Raw genomic sequence first — 21,856 nt, forward strand, 5'->3', positions numbered from 1 at the left:
GCAGTCACATCTCAACACTGTATAAGCTTCTGCTAAAACAGTCCATAAGCTCCTGGCTCAAACTGTTTCCCTGGGTTTTAACTTTTCTGTAAAGGCCCATAACTGCAAAAGTATTAGTACCAATTATTATTGTGTGTCTTTTATTATATTAATGTCTCATGTCAAATTACTTTACAGACCCACAGAAATTTAAAAACAAATTAAAAAAGGTTTCTCTCCAACACTCTATGTAGTTCTTCATGATATAGAACTATTCAATAAATACCCATATAGGCCTAATCCAAACTAAGAGAGTCTACAAATATGAAAATATCAAAACACATGCCAAATTTCACACTTAGTACCAAGGCAAAAATGCAAAACCTCTCACAACATTTCCTAATGATTACATAGAATTAAATAAAATACATTATCCATAAATTTCACCTGTGCCTTATAATAAACAATTTGAAAATGTGAAATTGCACTTAACCACATAGATAACTCTCATTACAGTCCTATTGGGCAGCACTAGCCTGTTAAATGGTAATTTGAACCTTAGTTTGGTTTTCATTGACTCTCAACGTTAACCTCTTAAATCATTCCCATTACTTTTTCTCTACTCTCCCTTTCAAACCTGTCCTTTTTAAGGTAACAAAGTCCAGTTTATCTAGTGGTTGTTTCTGTTGCAAACAGCTCACTGATTTATTCCGACTATAACCTATCAATAACCCATACCATGATGAAAGAAAAACTGAGATGTCTTGGATATAGTCACAGGGACCAGAAGATGTTCAACCAGCCAATCCACAAGCAATGACTGCTTCTCTTACAGATGTTTCTCACATCCTTAGCCTCCCTGCTTCACACTACCCCTCCCTCCTCTCTGTAGTAGCGTAGCTCCACTGTAAGCAGTGCTTTCCTTCCCCTTAGTCTATAAAAGCAGTCTTCACTCTATGTCCAGGAGACCATTTTTAACTGGTGCTTAAGCCTTGCTCCTGAAGGACAGGAGAAATTTTGCCAGGACCTGATCTTTCATTTTTCTGGCTAGTCTCTACCATAACTCAACAAACACTTTTATTTCAGATATCCCTTAATGTTAAGGGCTTATTCATTTCTTGTTATAAAAAGGATTTACACCTATAGCATACATTCCAAAAACAAATAATAAATAATACATAACTATAATTATCTAACTAGATGCTAAGTTTTAAGGTCATAGCTTATTATTCTCATGTATACTTATAGTTCACCTCTCTTCACACTCATCCATTACAACATTATACACATTATACCACACACACACACACACACACACTCAAAGACAGAGTCATTATTTAAAGTGTACACGTACTGGGGAAATCACAAAGAGCTCACTTCCCATGAGATCAAACACCCTTACAGTCCCTGTGCTTTCAGCATAGGCCAGGAGTGTACAATCATAACTCCATGCTACCCGTCTCCACTGGGGCTTCGGGTCTTTTGGAACTAGAACAAAAAGAAAAGAAGTGTTTTAAACAATATTATAATAAAGACAGCTAACAGCATTATTGACTAAAACTAGCATAAGTATTCAGTAATTACCTCATCTCCCAAAGAGATCTAATGCTTCAGTCAACACGTGTTCCCAGAAACCTCCTTCAAGCCACAAACCATGGCAAACTCTGACTCCATTATCAGGAGCCAATCAGCCTACTGCTGCTAGAGCCCTGATGGACGCTGAACACGCTACACTAGTAAGAGCTCAGAAATAAGTTACTCAAGATACTTATGAAACTGAGATTAATCAAAAGCCAAAGAGCCCACATTCCAAAATTGTGAGTTGCCATATGGGGTTGTAAACCCAAGTGTGGGAGTCAAGAAAAAGCTAACAATGATATAAAGGTTTTGAATACACAATGACCAAACACTGATTCAAAATCAAACAAATAAAAAAATCTGAGGCGCTCCTGGAAGCGTTTAGCAGTACTGTACCACCTAAAGGTCCACAGGCTCTGAGCATGAAACACACACTCTGCATGTACACATTTGACACCATGCAACACCAAGGAAGGCTGCCTGAAATACCTCCCAGACCCAAAAGTCACTGTACATGAAGAACTACAGTCTCTCTACTATATAAAATTTTCTGCTATTACAGAAATATATTTTATTTTCAGAAAACAAAGACTTTTAATATTTTCCTTTCATCATTCCTCAGTATGTATGAAATATATGGACTGTAGTGTGTTAGAATGTTAGACTGTAATGTGTTAGAATGTTAAAAAGGCTATTTGAGTTGATAGCTTGAGAAACTCTTCAAAGAATTTTTGTTTAGAATTAGAACAACTTCCACAGTTTTCTAAATGATCTTGTGTAGACTTCTGCCATTTTGTACTATGTGAAGCATAAGCTCAACATTGATGACTACAAAGTCAAAATGTCCATCAAACTCTGCAAAACTCTACAAATGCTTGACATCCCACAGTAAGTACCACATAAGCAAGTACATCTATCTCATGAGTATGAAGCTCTGTTTTCCTGATTAATAAAAGGTAAAACTGTATATTTTATATGATTTATTATCAATAAATATTTTATTTGTAGACCTAGTATATATATATAGCTGGGTTCATATGAAATTTTCTCACACAAATAGGGGTCACAAGTAGAAAAGTTTTAGCAGCATTAGCCTAAAGAATTTGTAAAACACAAATTATTCCTATCCACTGAGTTTAGCTCCTTTAAAAATCCAAACCATTAAAAGTACAACTGAGATCTTTTAAGTATTGGCAGTGAATACTCCAAGAATATACTACCTAAGAAATTGAAGAGGTGCTGAGGCTGAAGAGATGGCTCAGAGGTTAAGAGCACTGGCTGCTCTTCCAGAGGTAATGAGTTCAATTCCCAGCAAACATATGGTAGCTCACAACCACCTATAATGAGATCTGATGCCCTCTTCTGGCATGCAGGTCTACATACAGACAGAATATTGTATACATAATAAATAAATCAATCTTTGAAGAGGTGCTGAGATTCATAGCCAAATTTTGGGCAGAGTACAAGGAATCTTATGAAAGAAGTGGGAGATAGAAAGACCTGGAGAGGACAGGAGCTCCACAAGGACAGCAAGAGATCCAAAAAGTCTGGGCACAAGGGTCTTTTCTGAAATTGATACTCCAGCCAAGGACCACTCATGGAGATGGCCTAGAACCCCTGCACGGAGGTAGCCTATGACAGTGCAGTGTCCAAGTGGCCTCCATAGTAATGGGGACAGGGACTGTCTCTGACATGAACTGATTGACCTGCTCTTTGATCACCTCCCACTGAAAGGGGAGCAGCCTTACCAGGCCACAGAAGAAGACAATGCAGCCAGCCACTCCTGATGATTCCTGATAGACTAGGATCAGAGGGAAAGGGAGGAGGACCTCCCTTATCAGTGGACTGGGAGAGGGACATGGGTGGGGAAGAGAGAGGGTGAAATTGAAGAGGAGGAGGGAGGTAGGTATGGGGGGGATACAAAGTGAATAAACTGTAATTAATAAAAATAAAAATAATTTTAAAAGAAAAAAGAAATTGAAGAGGAAATTATATAGAGGCGGGGGAGGCAAATGAATCAAGAGCTATTCCTAATCATATTTTAAGATTTTGATAATAAATACCTTAGTAATCCTAATAAAACCATATGCAAATCAATTTTGAAAATTCCATAGCCAGGTGCAGTGGTGCACACCTGTATTCCCAGTAGGCAAAGGCAGACAGACCTCTGTGAATTCGAGGCCTGCATGGTCTACAAAGCGAGTCCAGGACAGCCATGGTTACACAGAGAAACCCTGTCTCGAAAAACAAATAAAAAATAAAATAAAACCTGCATATGACCCAAAAGTCTCATTACTGAGGATTTCTAAAGCAAATGAGATAAGCTTGTTTAAGAGACATCTACACTCCCGTGTTTGTTACATTATTTACAACAGCCAAGAAACAGAAAGTATGTTTATAAACTGATGATTGATAAGTAAAGTCTGACATACGCATGTATATAGTAGAATATTCTTCACCATAAAAAGACTGTAATCCCATCATCCGCATCAACATGGAGGAACTGGAGATCTTTATGTTAACTGAAATGAGGCAGGCACATAGACAAGTGCTCTACAATATCATTCATACATGAAATCAAGTTATGCAGAAAAATACAGATGCTGAAATTCAAATGGGATTAAAGGTTTACATAGGAGAAGACAGAGGGCTTGAAATTGTTTAAATTTTCATCTTCCACCTAGCAAAGCGAGAGCAACTTAAAATCTGTATGCAAAAGAAAAAATGAGGGCAAAAATTAAAGAAAATAAACAAAATAAGAAATAAAAAAACCAAACATTTATTATTATTGAAAAACGTTAGTAAACTGACAAAATTATGGCCTAAATGAAGAGAAAGAGAAGGTGTAAGTTGCAAGTATCAGAAACAACCAAAGAGATATAAGTACAGATCCAATGGACAGTAAAGTAATAATAGAGAAAATAAAATAGAAAATATAAAAAGAAACTTTATAAATATGAATTATACGATTCAAAGAAAGACTTCACAGAAAAGCCAAATTTTTAAAAATTGTAACATCTGTTTTTAAAATTGAATTAAACTGTGCTTATTTAAAAAAAAAAAAAAGCTGTCATTTTTTTCATGAATTCTATAAAATACTTAAGGAAAGAAATAATTCAAATTCTATACAAACACTTCAGAAAATAAAAAATAACAACATCCACTCCTATTTTGAGACCACCAAGACCAGAAAGAGATGAAAGAAATCTACATACCCATATCTCTCCTGAATATAGGTACAATATTTTGATGCCTATGTCTCCATAAAGGCCTAATAATGACCTTGATTTGGAGGGAATCAAATATGATATTGAGTTGGTTGCTACTCAGATCAATTTTATAGAGATGTTTAGGATTGTCCTGGCAATTTTAAAACCTGTAGCCAAACACCTAGGATGTTACCTCATGTGAAAAATAGGTTAAGAAGGCAATTTGGGAAAGTTTGCTTGAAACTTAAGCCTAATAAAAGAGTTCACAGCCATCATTAAGCAGAGAAAGCAGATTACATTACCTAACACTTTACTTCTGTAGAACATATTCTGCTACAGGTATTAAAGAAAAACTCCTGAAAAAATCAGCAATACTTATCTTTTTTTTTTAAGATTGATTGATTGATTATGCAGTATTCTGCCTGCATGTATCATTACAGGCCAGAAGACAGCACCATATCTCATTATACATGTTTGTGAGCCATCATGTGGTTGCTGGGAATTGAACTCAGGACCTCTGGAAGAGGTCTTAACCTCTGAGCCGTCTCTCCAGCCCCAACACTTATGTCTTGACTAAGATGGTTTTGTTTTGTTTTGTTTTGATGTCTACTTTTGTTCATCTTTGTTTGCTACTAAGAATGTGGACTATTATTTCAATTAAAAATATTTTCACTAAAAATACAAGAAAAGGAATGTTGGATAATCTTAGACATCATACTCATACTTTGAAAATTGAGTATTTTGTTTCAAAGTCTAGGCATTTTAAATAGTTTGTTTCCTGATACTTTTTGTGTTGAGACACATTTATAATCACACTTCCAAGGCATCTAACAGTAAGCCAATAAAGCTTAGAGAAATCAGAGGCAAGCGGAGGCTGTTCACCTGTCCACCCTGCACTGGAAGACGAATGGCCTCTCTCAGCATCCCTACAGTAGGCAAGAGAAGGAAAAATTCAACACAACAGCTCTTCAAAAAGTCTAATACCATCTGCTAATTTTAAGACAGAAAAAGAAGCCCCAGTTACCATCAATGGTCTGGCAAACAGAGCCAAACAACTTCCAATCCACATTTCAAAGATTCTCAAATGGCCTATCTTTTATAAAACAATAATTGAAAAATATCAAAGTGGAACCAAATAGCTCCTATTTCAGTTTGCAGACTCTGCAATATGCAGTCTCAAAAATGCATTAACAACAATCTGGCTCTACTTCTCCAGGCATACACATGAAATATCATTTGGCATATGGGAGTGATTCCCATAAAGATGAGTCAAATAATAAGCAAATGATCATTGCCTCGCATTACACGAAATGGAGAGAAGCCATTAATGCAGCATTAAGGTCATAAATTCCCACATCCAGAAGCCAACAAAATAAAGCATTAGTTCTCACCACATTATCTCATCTAGGCTGCCACATTAACTATACACACTAAAAAACTCTAACAAATATAATCTGTATGAAATACAGGACAGTTAAACTTTCCATTTTCATGTTAACTTGTGGCTTTTCAGTTTACTTACTGGTTAAGAGCAGGTGCCTAATGTCAATACTCAAAAGGATCCTCCCCTGTATGTCAGGATCCCTCCAACACTGAGCATGCTCAGAAGCCTAGCTCAGCCTTCCTAAGCCAGCAAGAAGGCTGTACTGGCAAGGATGTAACTGAACGGCCCACATGACTCTACTGTAGACTCCTTGGTCCACATATATTCTTTAAGTCAGATCTGACCTAACACAGCAACTGCTGTTAAGGATACTACATGAAGAAAATTCAGGATATATGTGAGTTCCAACTTGATAACCAACATTTAAACACTGTTTCTCCTCATTATCTTGAAAAGGCTACTCCATTGAAAGGACTTATCAATGCACAATGTCCTACTGGAGTTTGTATATACAAAGTACACAACACAATGCAAAGCATGACTGACAATTATTCAAAAATTACACAAAACATTTACTCTCAAAAAATTCCTAAATTAGCCAAGAATAAAAAATATATATATGCTCATTCATAAAAATCACTTCACCAGCTCCCACATATCATTCCCAACTTAACAGAGTCAAAAAAAATCTGTGTGGGAAGCCTGCTAGGCACTAGAAATGTATGTAACTACCATGTGGGGGATCCATGACTTCACAGAATTTACATCTGTTTTGGTTTGACTGTGAAATAGTCCCCACAACCTCATGTCTTTGAACATTTGGTCCCCAGGTAGTAGTACTATTTGTAAAGTTGTATGTGTCTGAAAAGTGAGCATTGCAAAGGGAAGTGGATGGGTGAGGGGTGGGTCTTGAGCTTTTTCATCCCCACCCTGCATCCAGTCTCCTCTGTGCTTCCCAATAGACTATTAGCCAATGGAACCAGCAGTCACACACTCCTGCCTCCAGGATGGACTGTAAAGCCTAAGCCAGACAGAACAAATCCTTTCTTCCTAAGGTTCTTTTGGCCAAATATTCTGCCATAGCAACTAGAAAAGTAATAAATAATCTGAATTGGGAATCAGAAAAAACAACAATGAATGTAGAAAAATGAGGGTGAAGTGTTGTGATACAGGCACAGACAAGTACGAGAGAATCAAGAGATTCACAAATGGTGGGAAGAAGTGCAGATGGAAGGTCTGCACAAGGAGCCGCTACCTGCCTCACCAATGCAGGACTATTAGAGAAATGCAAAAGCAAAAGCTTTCTGGGAAAAGGAACACTCTCAAGGGAAGAAAGCACAGAGGGGCTTAAAAAAAAAAAACTGTACACAGCTTTTTACTACAAAACAGGAACCTGATACGAAGCTCTCATGGGATGTTGTGCTGGCTAGTTTTATATCAACCTGACTTAAGCTAAAGTCAACGTTAATTAAGAAAATGCCTCCATAAGATTAGGCTGCTGCAAGCCTGTAGGGTATTTTCTTAATTAGTGATTGATGAGGGAGGGCCCAGCCCTTTGTGGATGGTACTGTACCTGGGCTGGTGGTCCTGGGTTCTATAAGAAAGCAGGCTGTTCCAGCCATGGGAAGCAAGCCATAAAGCTGCACCCCTCCATGGCCTCTGTATCAGCTCCTCCCTCCAGGTTCCTGCCCTGTTTGAGTCCTGTCCTGACTTCTTTAGTGATGAACAGTGAGGGAAAAGTGTAAGCCAAATAAACTCCTTCCTCCCCAACTTGCTTTGGTCATGGCATTTCATCGTAGCTTTAGATGAGTCAAATAATAAGCAAATGATCATTGCCTCCCATTACACGAAATGGAGAGAAGCCATTAATGCTTCTGACTAAGATAGATGGGTAGGCTAAGATGATCCTGAATCCTGAATTACAAAATAAGGAACATGTTTCACAGTCAGGAGCAATCAACTGAGAAGTTTTGGGTACAGTCAAAGTACCTAATACTTAACTGTTTAACATGTCCTAAGTAGCTATCATGTACCATTGTGTAAAGGTGTACATACATTAACTCACTAATTTTTCTGTAACTTAATATTTTAAAATTATGTACATATTACAGATAATACAAATAAGGCCAGAAACTGTTAGCTTTCTGTCAATGAAATAAAATATCTAATATTGATCTTATAAGAATTAGTAAGAAAGAGCAAATCACAGACTTTTTTACTAGTTTTTATCTGTAACAACTGATTTTTTTAGTTTAATTAATTTTTTATTTTTTACATTAATTATATTTTATTCGCTTTGCATCCCAGCTGTAGCCCCCTCCCTCATTCCCCCAAGCCCACCCTCCCTTCCTCCCTCATCTCCTCCCATGACCTTCTCTAAGTCCACTGATAGGATAGGTCCTCCTCCCCTTCCATCTGATCCTAGCTTATCAGGTCTCATCAGGATTGGCTGCAACATACTCCTCTGTGGCCTGGCAAGGCTGCTGTTCCCTTGGGAGTTGAGAGGGGGGTATGTTAAAAAGCCAGCCACTGAGTTCATGTCAGAGACAGTCCCTGTTCCCATTACTAGGGTACCCACTTGGAAACTGAGCTGCCATGGGCTACATCTGAGCAGGGGTTCCAGGTAATATCCATGCATGGTCCCTGGTTGGAGAAAGTCTCAGAAAAGACCCCTGTACCCAGATATATTTGGTACTTGTGGAGCTCCTGTCCTCTCCAGGTGTTACTAACTCCCCCTTCTTTCATATGGGTCCCTGCACTCTGTCCAAAGTTTGGTTATGATCTCAGCATCTGCTTTGATATACTGCTAGGTAGAGTCTTTCAGAGGTTCTCCATGGTAGGCTCCTGTCCTGTTTCTTGTTTTCTCCTGCTTCCAATGTCCATCCCATTTGTCCTTCTAAGTGAAGGTTGATCATCTTACCCCAGGTCCTCTTTCTTGTTTATCTTCTTTAAATGTGGAGATTTTAGTACGTTTATCCTATCTTATAAGTCTAGTACCCTTATAAGTGAGTATATACCACGTGTGTCTTTCTGCTTCTAGGATACCTCACTCAGGATGACCTTTTCGAGATCCACCATTTGCCTGCAAATTTCATTTCTTTGTTTTTAATTGCTGAGTAGTATTCCATTGTGTGAATGCACCACAATTTCTGTATCCATTCCTCAACTGAGGGACATCTGGGTTGTTTCCAGATTCTGGCTATTACAAATAAAGCTGCTACAAACATGGTAGAACAAATGTCCTTCTTGTATACTTAAGCATCTTTTGGATATATGCTTAGGAGTGGTATAGCTGGATCTCGAGGAAGCGGTATTCCTAATTGTCTGAGAAGCACCAGATTGATTTCCAAAGTGGTTGTACAAGTTTACATTCCCACCAGCAATGGAAGAGGGTTTCCCTTTCTCCACACCCTCTCCAGCATGTGTTGTCACCTGAGTTTTTGATCTTAGCCATTCCGCTGGGTGTAAGGTAAAATCTCAGGGTCATTGTATTTTTGGGGTTTTTTTTTGTTTATTTTTTGTTTGTTTGTTTGTTTGTTTTGCATCTTCCTGATGGCTAAAGACGTTCATTGAGCATTTCTTTAAGTGTTTCTCTGCCATTCTATATTTTTCTACAGAAAATTCTCTATTTAGCTCCATACCACATTTTTTAATTGGATTACTTGATATGTTGCTTTTTAACTTATTTAGTTCTTTATATATTCTGGATATTAGCCCTCTGCCAGATATAGGGTTGGTGAAGATCCTTTCCCAGTCTGTAGGTAGTCGTTTTGTTCTGACGACAGTGTCTTTTGCTTTACAGAAGCTTTTCAGTTTCTTGAGGTCCCAGACAACTCTGATCTTATCACTAAATATTTATCCCTGCACTGACTCCAAAGTAAAAGACTACACTTACAAATTACTTTTTCCAAAAAAAAAAGCCTTGAATATTTTAAAATACAATGTAACTTTCAAAGTCCCAAAATGTATATATGTTGTAAAGTAAAATATTTAAAGAATAAAGATTGAATAATTACAATTTCTTAAATAAGTTTAATAAAGTCATAAAAAAATCTTACAACTAGACACTTTTTGTAATATATGCTCAAACTTCACAGAAATATTGTAAACCATTACCAATTGAAATTTTCATATTTCAATATCTTGAAAACTCTTACCTTGACATTTTCCAATAATTGATGTAAAGTCATCTTTGGCAGACCTACAAATATATGAGGAATAAAAACAATAGTTTTACCCTAAGAACACTAATACGAATGTCTATGAAACCCCTGAGAGTCTATGGCCTAGCCAGTGCCTGCTCATAACAGGAAGCCATCCCTTCTGCCACACAGATGGGTGGTTTAGTGCCTCATTAACAACAACATTCTCGTTATAGAAATGGTACTAGAGCAGGAACACAGTGCTAAAGCAGAAGTACTTAAGCATGGTCTATGACACAGCAGGAATGTCTATACCACACGTCCAAGAATCTGATCCAGTAAATGGAGAATAGATCCCAAGAAAGATTAAGGATTTAAGTTCCACACATTGACAGCAGTTAAGAACCACTAATCTATATCATATTACAAAGTGTATCATATACAAAAAGAGAGGCAAATAATGTCTACTTTAATAAATCACATAACCTAAATAGGTTGTAAGACATGAACCAATAACCTATTTACAGTCTGTAATCTTGAAATACATAACACAGTAGTATAATTACTATAAACTATGTTGGAAAAACAAAAACTAAACTTTTTAGAACATAATTTAATAACAATTACCTAAAACTTTAATATCTCTAGGATTTGACCTTGCAATTTTACTTCTACAAAGTAATTCCCAGAAAATAATTATAGATTTATATAGTTATCAAGGAAACTAATACAATATAAATTATAAAGAACAAAAATACATAAAACATAGAGATTAATTAAATTTTGCTATGCACAACCAATGAAATATTATGCAATTACTATTACTGACATGGAATGACTTCATATTAGATTAATCTCAAAGGTTATCCAGAAAAAAGTGATATAAACTTTAAAATGTAAATTAAATTTATAAATCACAAGAATAATTCACAATTAACATTAAACAGAATAAGCAATATTATCTACTAATGATATATATACATACAGAAAGAAAAGTACTAAAGACTACATGCCAAAATATTAATAGTAAAATAGATGAATAGTCAAAATAATTAATTTCTAGTTCTTTCTTCCATTGAACTGTATTTTCTATTACTTCTAAAGGGACTACTAAGCATTGCTTTTTAAATAATTTACAAAATTTTTAATATTTTAGCTATTTTTCAAATACTGTTATGACTACAGACATAACTACAGAAATAAATCTCTAAGACAACATGGTGCTCAGCTCCCAGATAGAATAAGGCAGAAAGAACTCACTCTGAACTGAAGGTGACCTGATTCCAGCTCAATCTTTGTGACTGAGACGAAGGATTAATGTTCCCCTTCCCTTTAAATAAAATGGGTAACAGCACCTCACACAGCATAGAGAAAACACAGAATGAATAAATGTATACTACTTTCATCTTTAAGGTGACAATAAACGAGTGTTGCTGTTTTGCTGGAGAAGAGGAAAGTGGGATGGACATAATGTTTTTTTCTAAAACGTCTTACTTTATTCTCCTTAGTTAAGAAAGCTTTGGGTTGGGAATGTTTACACATATTGTCAGGAGAGTCCCTTTGTGTCTTTATTGGGTTCTCTCATAGCTTATTAGTTCACATGAAAACAGTAGCCTACCGCCATGTGGAGTTATTCAATATTTAAGAAATAAGGAAACCCATATTAACCAATTAGAACCTGTAGCTGAGGCCAAATTACTATTTAAAGAGTAATTCATACACTGTTATTTTATCCAAAGTCAGCCCCTAGCACAGGCAACTTAAGGACAACATCCTATGTAGGATGTAACACCACAACAATCACATTGGAAAACAACAACCCAAGTGTTACTGCAAAAAGCAGGGCTATCTCTGAAAAATTCATCTGTTTCAGTTTTTCATGTTTCCTTTCTCTTTCCAGGAACTATTTCTCTTTGTGACTGCTTCCTGACAGTAAATAATTACTTATAATACTAGAGACAAGCCCCACACCTGAAACCAATAAAGAAATATTTACTAAACACCTACTCAGTGTTACTACAATTACTACTGTACATCATTGTGGCTTAAATAGGAAATGTCCCCCACAGGCCCTGTGCTCTGCCACTTCGTCCCCAGCTGACAGCTGTGTTTCGGAAAGTTGTGGAACCTTTTAGGAGATGGACATTTGCTGAGGGAAGTGAATCACTGCAGGAAGGCCTGGAGGTGAGATGGTCCAGCCCACTTTACTTTTCCTGTTCTGATTCCTGAATACTGATGTCAAATAACCAGCCAGCCTCTCACTCCTCCAGCATGCCTTTCCTACTATTATGGACTGCATCTCCTTTGATAAACCAGAATAAACTCTTTGATCCTTAAGCTGGTTTGGTTAGGTATTTTGTCTTAGCAATGTTTAAAGTAATAAAGACACACATGCTCATCAATATTGTAGACAGAATGCAAATAGAACAGAAGAAGCAAGTGTCTTTAAAACTCAAGAACAGCCCACTATGGTGGCATATACCTGTAATCTCAGCACTGAGAAGGCAGAGACAAGAGGATTAAAAGTTCTAGGCCAGCTGGATCCACACAGAAAGATCCTATTTCCAACAAAAAGTCCAGGACAATCACTGTTGATAGTCTACTTTGGGGAATTTCCTATGCCCTTTTACACTGCTGATCATTCCTCATTTACTGGAAAACACTTCCTTTTTAGGGTTACTGCAAAGTCAATACCTGTGCTTATATTCATTCAACTGAATAGCAACTGAATACCAGCCCTAAGCAATGCTACACCCCATAATTCCTTCTTACCATCTGTTCTTCCTATTCCTCAGGCAAAGACCACATTTATTCATCATATGTAGACTATTAATTCTTATTGTGTTCATGAAAATAGACAAGTGGGGAGTGACATTTTTTGAGGGTAGAAGATTGAGCTACATCTCAAGCCCTATATTTGTGGAAAGATATCATACTGAGAAGAGAATATCTCTAACTATAAACAATATAATCAGAGCTGCAGAGCCCAGGTCTCATCCACACTGCACTCCTGGTAAATGGCACATGCTGGAGTCATAGAAAACAGAGGTGCTAAACATAGTGAGAGGGGCACACAGCACCTATACCAAAGCACAGCACGGCTAAAACACAGAGCACAAAACCTCAGGCTACAAGAACAGATCTTGAATTCTTGTGTACATATTTAACCATATGTGCCAGCTCTTTATTTCTAAAGTAGAGGAAAATCTAAACAACCTCTCCAACCTGCCAGTACTCCTTGAATTAACAGGAGTACATATACCACGCAACACTGGTATTAACGTACGAAGAATGACACTAAGTCTGATCACTACTACAGGTGTTATGGTGTGAGGAGTTCCACACACATTATGCTCGCAAATGCTTCTTGGTGGGGCTGATTTCACACTAAAGTTTGTGTGCACAAAGCTTTTTTAAATTATCTTTTCATCAGAATTTTCATTAATAAGTTCCATGAATCCTTGGTCAAGCTCTACCTCTCAGATTTAAATATCCTGATCATACATCATGCCCTGACTCTTTTTTTTTTTTTGTATTTTATTTTTTTCTTATCAGTTACATTTTATTAACTCTGTACCCCAGCCGTGTCCCGATCCCTCATTCCCTCCCAGTCCCTCCCTCCCTCATCTCCATCGTGCCCCTTGCCAAGTCCACTATAGGGGGGACCTCCTCCCCATTCATCTGATCCTGTTTTATCAGGTATCTTCAGGACTGGCTGCAAAGCTCTCCTCTGTGGCCTAACAGGACTGCTCCTCCCTTGGGGGGTGGGGAGGCCAAAGAGCCAGTCACTGAGTTCCTGTTAGAAATAGTCCTTGTTCCCCTCACTATGGGAAACCAATTGGTTACTGAGCTACCACAGGCTACATCTGAGCAGAGGTTCTAGGTTACATTCATACATGGTCCTTGGTTGCATGTCAGTCTCAGAAAGGACCCTGTGCCCAGATATCTTTGGTCCTTGTGGAGCTCCTATCCTTTCCTCATCAGTCTAACTCCCCTTCTTTCTTATGATTCCCTGTACTCTGCCAAAGGTTTGGTCATGAGTCTTTGCTTTGAAAACACTGCTAGTTAGAGTCTTTCCAATGCGCTCAGTAAACTCCTGTCAATGTTCAATGCGAATCCCATCTGTCTTTCAAAACGAGGATTGATAATCTTACCCTATGTCCGCTCTCTTGATTATCTTTTTTAGGTGTATAGATTTCATTATGTTTATTATATCTTATAGGTCTATATAAGTGAGTATATACCGTGTTTGTCTTTCTCCTTCTGGGATATTTCACTCAGGATGATCTTTTCTAGATCCCACCATTTGCCTGCAAATTTCATGATTTCCTCCTTTTTGATTGCTGAGTAGTATTCCATTGTGCATGCCCTGACTCTTACACCAAAACTCACTCCGTTCATCTTCTCCTTTCCTGGGAAAAGTAAATGCTATCTCCGGACTGCTATGCATAAGTGAGGTATATACTAAGATCTTCTTTCTCAGAACACATTGCACAAAACTGCAACAAATGGAAAAGAAAGTTCTATCTATGCTTAGGAGCAATATAAATTCAAATGATACCAAAAAGGATGTTTAATGATGTTGTTAAAAACAACAATAACACATAAGGATCCATATGGCCTTAGGTTAAATTACTTAGGATGGAAAGACTGCCATCATTATTTCCTTGGTGGCTTGGGAGAACTCAGAAAGCCTCCCCACAGGGAGCCAGTGCCTGATAAAGATCTTTCTACTCCTCCAAAAAGCTGAAAGAATACAGTTCTGCTTAAATACATGGAAATAAAAAAAAATATGTAAGACCGGCAGAAAACTAACACTGATGTGATAGCAACTGAATGGGCACTGTTTCTGTTGCAGTCAAGAACAATGCAGCAGCAGAAAAACATTCCCATTACTATCTAAGCATCTTTAAATCTCTTCCCCTTTTGTGTATATGGTGTGCATGCCTATATGCATCCACATCTACATATATGTAGGTGTGCACATGTGCACGTGGAGGCCCAAACCTGACAAGTCCCTTCCTTATCAGTCTCTACCTTATATCCGGCAGCATGGTATCTTGCTCAAACCAGAGCTCACATTTTCAGCTGATATGGCTAACGAGCTTGCTGTTGGGATCCCATTTCTGTCTGCCACAGGAACTAGGATTGTGGGCAGAACACTATGACCATCCATCTCTCACATGGGTTCTAGGAATCCAAACTCCACGCATCAAGATTGCACAGCAAGCCACTTATCTGCTCAGCCATTACCCAAGCCCTCCACTTACATTTTGACAACCAATAGGTAGGCTTTGTCTAAGAAAAAGGGGATCCTCAATATTAGAAACGGCATATATTTAGTGTTAATGTGTTGATGCAAATTTCATAACAAATCAACTACTTCTGAGTTTGCAAACTGGCATAGCTTTAAAGTACTTATTATTTTTTATGTGCATATGTGTATGCCTCTGTGAGTTTATGTCCACCATGTGCATACAGGTAAACATGGAGGTCAGAAGAGGGTGTCAGACTCCCTGGAACTGAAGTTACAGGCAGTTGTAAGCCACCATGAAGATCCTGGGGAAAGCACCCAGGTCCTCTGCAGAGCAAGAAGTGTTCTTGACCACTGAGCCATCCATCCAGCCACCTTGAGATATATTTTAAATGAGCATCACTGAATGTCTTGAAAGACACCAGACAAATCTCCAGTAATCATGTCACCGTTCGCAGACCTATATCTGATCAACACATTTGTGCCATTATTGCAAAGATGTTCAGCTTTATGTTACAGCTTGAGACATCTTATATTCCTCTAAACAGCTGACCCATCAGTTACTTCCAGGCGTGTAGAATATTATCTTCATTTAACCAAAAAAAAAAAAAAAAAAGTCATTTCTCAGGAGCCAGCAGAGTAACTGAGAAAAGTAAAAAATGAGCAACCTACCCGAAGAGAGCATGAAGTGTTGGGTACTTCACAAAACTGATTTAATAGTAAAAGTTCATTCAAATATACTAAGTTGGGAAATATTTAAAATTCTTAGTTCTTATGTATGAGGATTTTTTTTTCCTCAAAAGACATCTTCCATATTGACAACATTAACCATTACCTGATCTCCACACACTGATCTTGAACAGCAGCCAAAAGCTTGCCATTGCTTCATGGAAGAAAAGAGAAAGAAATCCTGTTGTGAGCATTTGAGCCTTCAGCATGGATGGAATTATTTTACAATCAGTTTCTTTAACTTTTGCTTTCATTATCTACTTTTTGACTTGACAATTTAATGAATATACAGCTAAAAATCATAGAAAGTAATTCAAAACAGTTTAAACTAATGTTCAAGCAATCATGACCATATGTAACAAAGGGAATTTAATAAAAATCAAGACTAAAAGCCATAAGGACCCCAAAATGCAAGTCTGTGTTGAGATTTAGGTAAAAAATGCATATAGAAGAGGTTTAAGTAGATTTTATAAATACTTACTTTGCAAGTACCAAATGCCAGTTTATCTGTTTATTGACCAAGCGAACTAGTCCTTCAGGAAGCAAAAACGGAGCAGGGCTGAAACCACAACATATCAGCTAGATTAAAATTGAATCACAAAAATCATATGTAAGTAAGTAATAATTTTATCTCTAAAGAGAGGGTTTTATATTAGGATATAAAATTTAAGTATTAGTAAACCTAAATCCCAAAACTACTAATTTGATATCTGAAATTTTCATGAGGCATAGGAGATAAACACCCCATAGTGTACAAACAGTCCATGCAATGACCAACATTCATCTCTACTCTATTAAACACGACATCCTCAAAAAATAAAAACAAACACATCACACACATGCACACTCACACATGCATACACACACACATGTGCACAAATATATACATTAAAAGAAAAAAAAACACTGAACAAGTAGTTCTACATAGGCTCAAAGTCTCTATTACAGGACTATCTTATCTCTAGAACTGTTAAGGTTAAGGTTAGGAGAAAGCAACGTACAATTAATAAGCATAGTTTTAAAAAATCACTACAAAATTGCTAAGTGAGGAATTATATCATTTTATCAGATTATCTATTTCCCTGTTTCTTTTTAGAGCTGAAAACCAGCACCATAGCTGAACATAACAATGCTCAAAAAATTAAAAAGCACACAACACGCAAAAATCTGAAGACCTAACGTACAACAACTCAACTACTGACCAGAGGTGATGTAACAATAAGAACAAAAATGTTCTTTAACATATACAAGAACAGATCCAGCAAAGGAGTGTCCCATGAGGTTAAGAACTCACTTCAGAATCAGGAGTCATCCGAGGATGATCAACGACTAAGGAAACAGGAACTAGTGAGCATAATAAGGTATCTTCAGCTTATACCACAGTCTTTGAAATGCCCATCTAAAAAACCTGGTTAGGCTTGCCTGAATTTCACCATCATCTGATAGTCAAAACTTTAAATCATCAAAAGACAGTAATCTTCATAAGAACTGAAGGCTCACCTGTACCAGATGTACTGACGCAAAAATAACAGATGATCTATAATAAAAAGAAACATTGTCCTTTAACAGTCTTTTGCAAACAACTTATAAAATGAGATCAACTTAATGTGTACTATAACTTTCACAAGATCATATATTTGTTTATATTAAAATCCAAATTTATGTTATTCAAGACATTAAAATATTTCCCAGCTACAAAATTTAAAAATGTTTGAGATGTTAAGTTTAATCTAAGAAGCTTTAATTAAACCATTACTAGAAATAATAGTAAATTGCTCTTTAAAACAAAGCTATTTGTATAAAATATAAAATATAAATTAAGATATTGATTAGAACTTTGCAGCAAATATGTAAGTAATAACTGGAGAAGTCTGTAAAAAGCAAAATTTCAAAACAGGTTTAAAACTGTTTTATATCATCTCTCTCTCATTCTCTTTCTCTCTCATACACAAAGAGGCACACACACAGACACACACACACAGTCCTGTGCACATAGCTATGCATACAGCAAGGGAGAAAAGCCTAAAGAACATCATCTAGGTTATAAAATGAAGGAAATTCTATTATAATGTGTGGTAATTTATACTTTCAATTTTTTCTACAATTATTTTGATCAGCTATGTATATTTCCTAAACAAATCAAGACTTCATTTATAATAACAAAAACTGAATATACTAGAACTTATATAAAATCAAAGCTATTCACAAGTTTTCCACTTCTTTTAAGTTGAATTTTCTTTTCAGAAAGAATGCAGATCCAACATCAGAATGACCTTTGAGGCCAGAAAGATAGGTAGTTATATTCCCAAAGAATGCTGTGACCAGGTCTCCACATATAAAAACATTACAGGTGAGGGCTGGAGCGATGCCTCAGGGCTTAAAAGAAGGAGCTGCTCTTGCAAAGGACCTCGGTTCAGTTCCCAGAACACACATGATGGATCACAACCACCTGTAATTTCAGTTCCAGCAGGGCCTACATCTCTTCAGGCCTACACAGGTTCCTATACACACACATGGTGTGCGCACACACACACTCAGGTGCATACAACATACATATGATATGAAATAAATTAATGTAAAAACACCACTTGACCTTGCCAGTCTTGAAGAAGTAGAATAATCTGTTAAATACTATAATAAAGCCCTCAAAGCTCAAAAAGGCTGGTACTCAATTCTTCTTCAGACTACTGCCAACTAATATGTAAATGAAAGCCCAGTTTTAATCAAATTTTTAAGGTGCGCGTTTCTGATCAGTTGTATCTGACATGGCTACACAAACCACTTAAAATGGTCTCTCACCATCTTAACGACATCAAAATCCACAGCCTTTACAAGACTTACACTGGGCTTATTCATCATCATCCCTTGTACAACAACAAATCTATAATGGTTTAGCCTAGACTAGAGTTTAGCTCTAAGCTGAATTTAAGATAGGTAAGAATGAAAATATACATATATACATACATACATGCATACATAGATGTATCTATACAAATAAGTACATATAAAATTAAACTCAGGCAGCATGTACACTAGCTTCATCTGGTTCTTTATCAGAAGTCTAAAATGCACATTTTTAAATCTCTAAGCTGTGTTTTAAATGCACATTTTTAAAGCTCTAAAACTGCACAGTTGTTAAAAAAAAAAAAAAAAAAAACCTGTCCACGTCAACTAACTGTATAATATATAAAACTCAGGACATATTTACCTCTGATTGCATTTGTGATGAGAAATGATGCACCATGCTTTCGATTGCCTCTGGGCTACAATTTAAAAAAAAAATTTTTGAGAAATTTATAATACTTAAAACATATAAACTTATACTTCTTTACTTATATCAGAGAACCGAATATCAATATCAGTATTTTAAACCTCCTTACAGATTGAAACATCATCTGTACTGGGTGCAGTGGCAATACAAGTGATAATTATGTTGATAGGTGTATGTCAGAAAGAACCCCAAAATGAGGTTAGAAACTCTTTCCAAATCAAAACACACAAAAAAAAAAAGGCAAGGAAGCACAGGGGCAGCGCTCAAGTATATCTAAATGCTGGAGGACTTGCCTATGTAGTGCTGGGCCCTGGGTTTGAACAAACAAAGGTTATAATATATGCCAGGTTAACACAGTCTATTTAGGTAGGTCAGAGACCTAAATTTTAGCCAGAGGAAAAAGTGGTTACCTGTTGTGCATTCACGGAGACAATGTTATTAACAAAACACATATATGTAACTACTACATTACATAACTTGATTCCATAAACATAACCTGGATGCCACTGTCTGTAGGATAAAGAGTAAATACTTCATATAGTGAGTAGGGTGCGTTAAAGCACTACCAAGAGTACAATGAATAGAGACATCAGTAAGTACATCATTCCCTAAGACGCTCACTCAACAAACATGAAGGATCATCAGGACACAGTCTGGCACAGTGGAGGGATATAAAACTGAATGTGATGCAGAGGTTACAGGTCAACAGCTGTAGTAAACAGATGTAGAAATCAATAGTAAAGAGTGAGGGAGGGCAAAGTACAATGAGGTTTCAATATGAGTTGACTCTGTGCTTTTTTTTTTTAATCAATGTAATAGTGCTAAGCATTCTGAGACAATATTACAGACATTTCAGAAATGTTAGGTATCATTATCCAACTAAAGGGCAGCAGAACAGCCTCTTAATTTCATAGTCTACAAAATATCCACATCACTCATAAGAAACAGAAACTAATAACAATATATGTAGATCTCTGCCTATACAAGACCTAATTCAAGACAAGCAGAATAAACACTCAGAAAAGATGATAAAGGAGCTTGGTGGACCAGATTAAAGAATATTTAATAAAGGTCCTTTTTGATCATGCTGCTTCCCCAGGGCCTAATACACTGGCATGTCAGGCACTTATCATACATATACGTCAATAAATGAGCCTGAGGCTCCTGGTCTTCACCCTATGACCAGAAAGCTCTCCCTAGGAAACTAGTAACTGCAGGGTCCATAAACTGGAAAACACAGTAACTTCATCTCCAGCAGAACTGGAGAAAACGGCAGCTTCTTTCTCTACACTTCCTCGGCATTTTACTCAGAGAGCACTTCGGTCTTGGTAAAAAGAAACATTCATGGGATTGGCTGTCTCTCCTCCACACATGAAAACACTCAACTCTGAATGCCCAGCAGCCTGCACCATATCTGGGACCCGGGTGTGCACACACGAACACACACATGCGCCGGGTGTACACCCAGACACACACACACACACACACACACCAGACACACACACGAGTAAATGCCTGTTGAGGAGATTTTGTGAAGACCGTAGAGTCCTAAGAAATTCTCCCGCCACAGTTAACAAGGTAACAAAACAGTCCGGGTGTGACAAGGATTCCCTCCCTCCAAGGAAGGAGAGTGACACTGACCTCCCAAGAGAGAGCCAGCCGGTGTAGGGATAGGCAGCCGAACCCGGGCTAAGGCTGACTCCACCGACACCCCTCTGCAAGACCCAGACCCAGCCGCGCCGCCGTTACCAGGCGACAGCACAGCTGCCCTCCCCGCTCCGAGTGCACTGCGTGGCACTACGTGGCTCTATAGGCAACGTGCCCGTGCCAGCCGACAGCCTTCAAAGAAAGCCCAGATCACCTGGACTTCTGTCTCGGGTGGCCACTCGGTGTTGACCAGCAAGTCATAGAGAATTGTCTCCTCCTCGTCTGCAGAGCCAGGAGTCGAAGCCGGCGCTGACTCGGAGGCCGCCATATTGGCCGGGAACAGAGTGGCGGAGGGAGGGGCCCTACGGTGCCTCACACGGATCAAACTTCCCTAGACGCGTCCACTGGCGATTGGAAGAGAGGGAAGTGAATTAATTGGCTGCTGAAAAGTAATGCTAAACTTGGACAGTTCTATGGATGTGAGAATGACCATGTCGTGTCTGAGGTGTGTCTTGAACCCGGTCCGTACCTGAAAAGACTCAAGTCACTGAACTTTACTTACAAAGGCAAGATAAAAGTACCTCTCAGAGTGCTAGTGTTCAGGTAGGTATCCTTCCCCTAATACAGAACAGTATACAGACAGTGTACTTTAAATGCACCAAA

The 21,856-nt window shown here is 37.6% G+C and overlaps 1 protein-coding gene across 3 annotated transcripts in view; it reads right to left on the reverse strand.

Moving 5' to 3' along the window:
• Nbas (NBAS subunit of NRZ tethering complex) overlaps positions 1 to 21,521 on the reverse strand; it is a 299,994-nt gene extending 278,473 nt beyond the window's left edge. For all 3 annotated transcript variants that reach the window (XM_055625644.1, XM_055625653.1, XM_055625635.1), the window contains exons 1-7: positions 21,408 to 21,521; positions 19,484 to 19,538; positions 17,776 to 17,812; positions 16,757 to 16,834; positions 16,382 to 16,429; positions 10,308 to 10,351; positions 1,334 to 1,467 (exon numbers count right to left, since the gene is read on the reverse strand). In XM_055625644.1, the coding sequence (XP_055481619.1) occupies positions 1,334 to 1,467; positions 10,308 to 10,351; positions 16,382 to 16,429; positions 16,757 to 16,834; positions 17,776 to 17,812; positions 19,484 to 19,538; positions 21,408 to 21,521 (510 nt within the window). The remainder of the gene's footprint in view (positions 1 to 1,333; positions 1,468 to 10,307; positions 10,352 to 16,381; positions 16,430 to 16,756; positions 16,835 to 17,775; positions 17,813 to 19,483; positions 19,539 to 21,407) is intronic.
• Positions 21,522 to 21,856: the final 335 nt, after the last annotated feature.

This window comes from Psammomys obesus, unplaced genomic scaffold (assembly GCF_907164565.1).
Source record: "Psammomys obesus unplaced genomic scaffold, mPsaObe1.curated_primary_1811, whole genome shotgun sequence".
NCBI classification, from domain to species: Eukaryota; Metazoa; Chordata; class Mammalia; order Rodentia; family Muridae; genus Psammomys; species Psammomys obesus.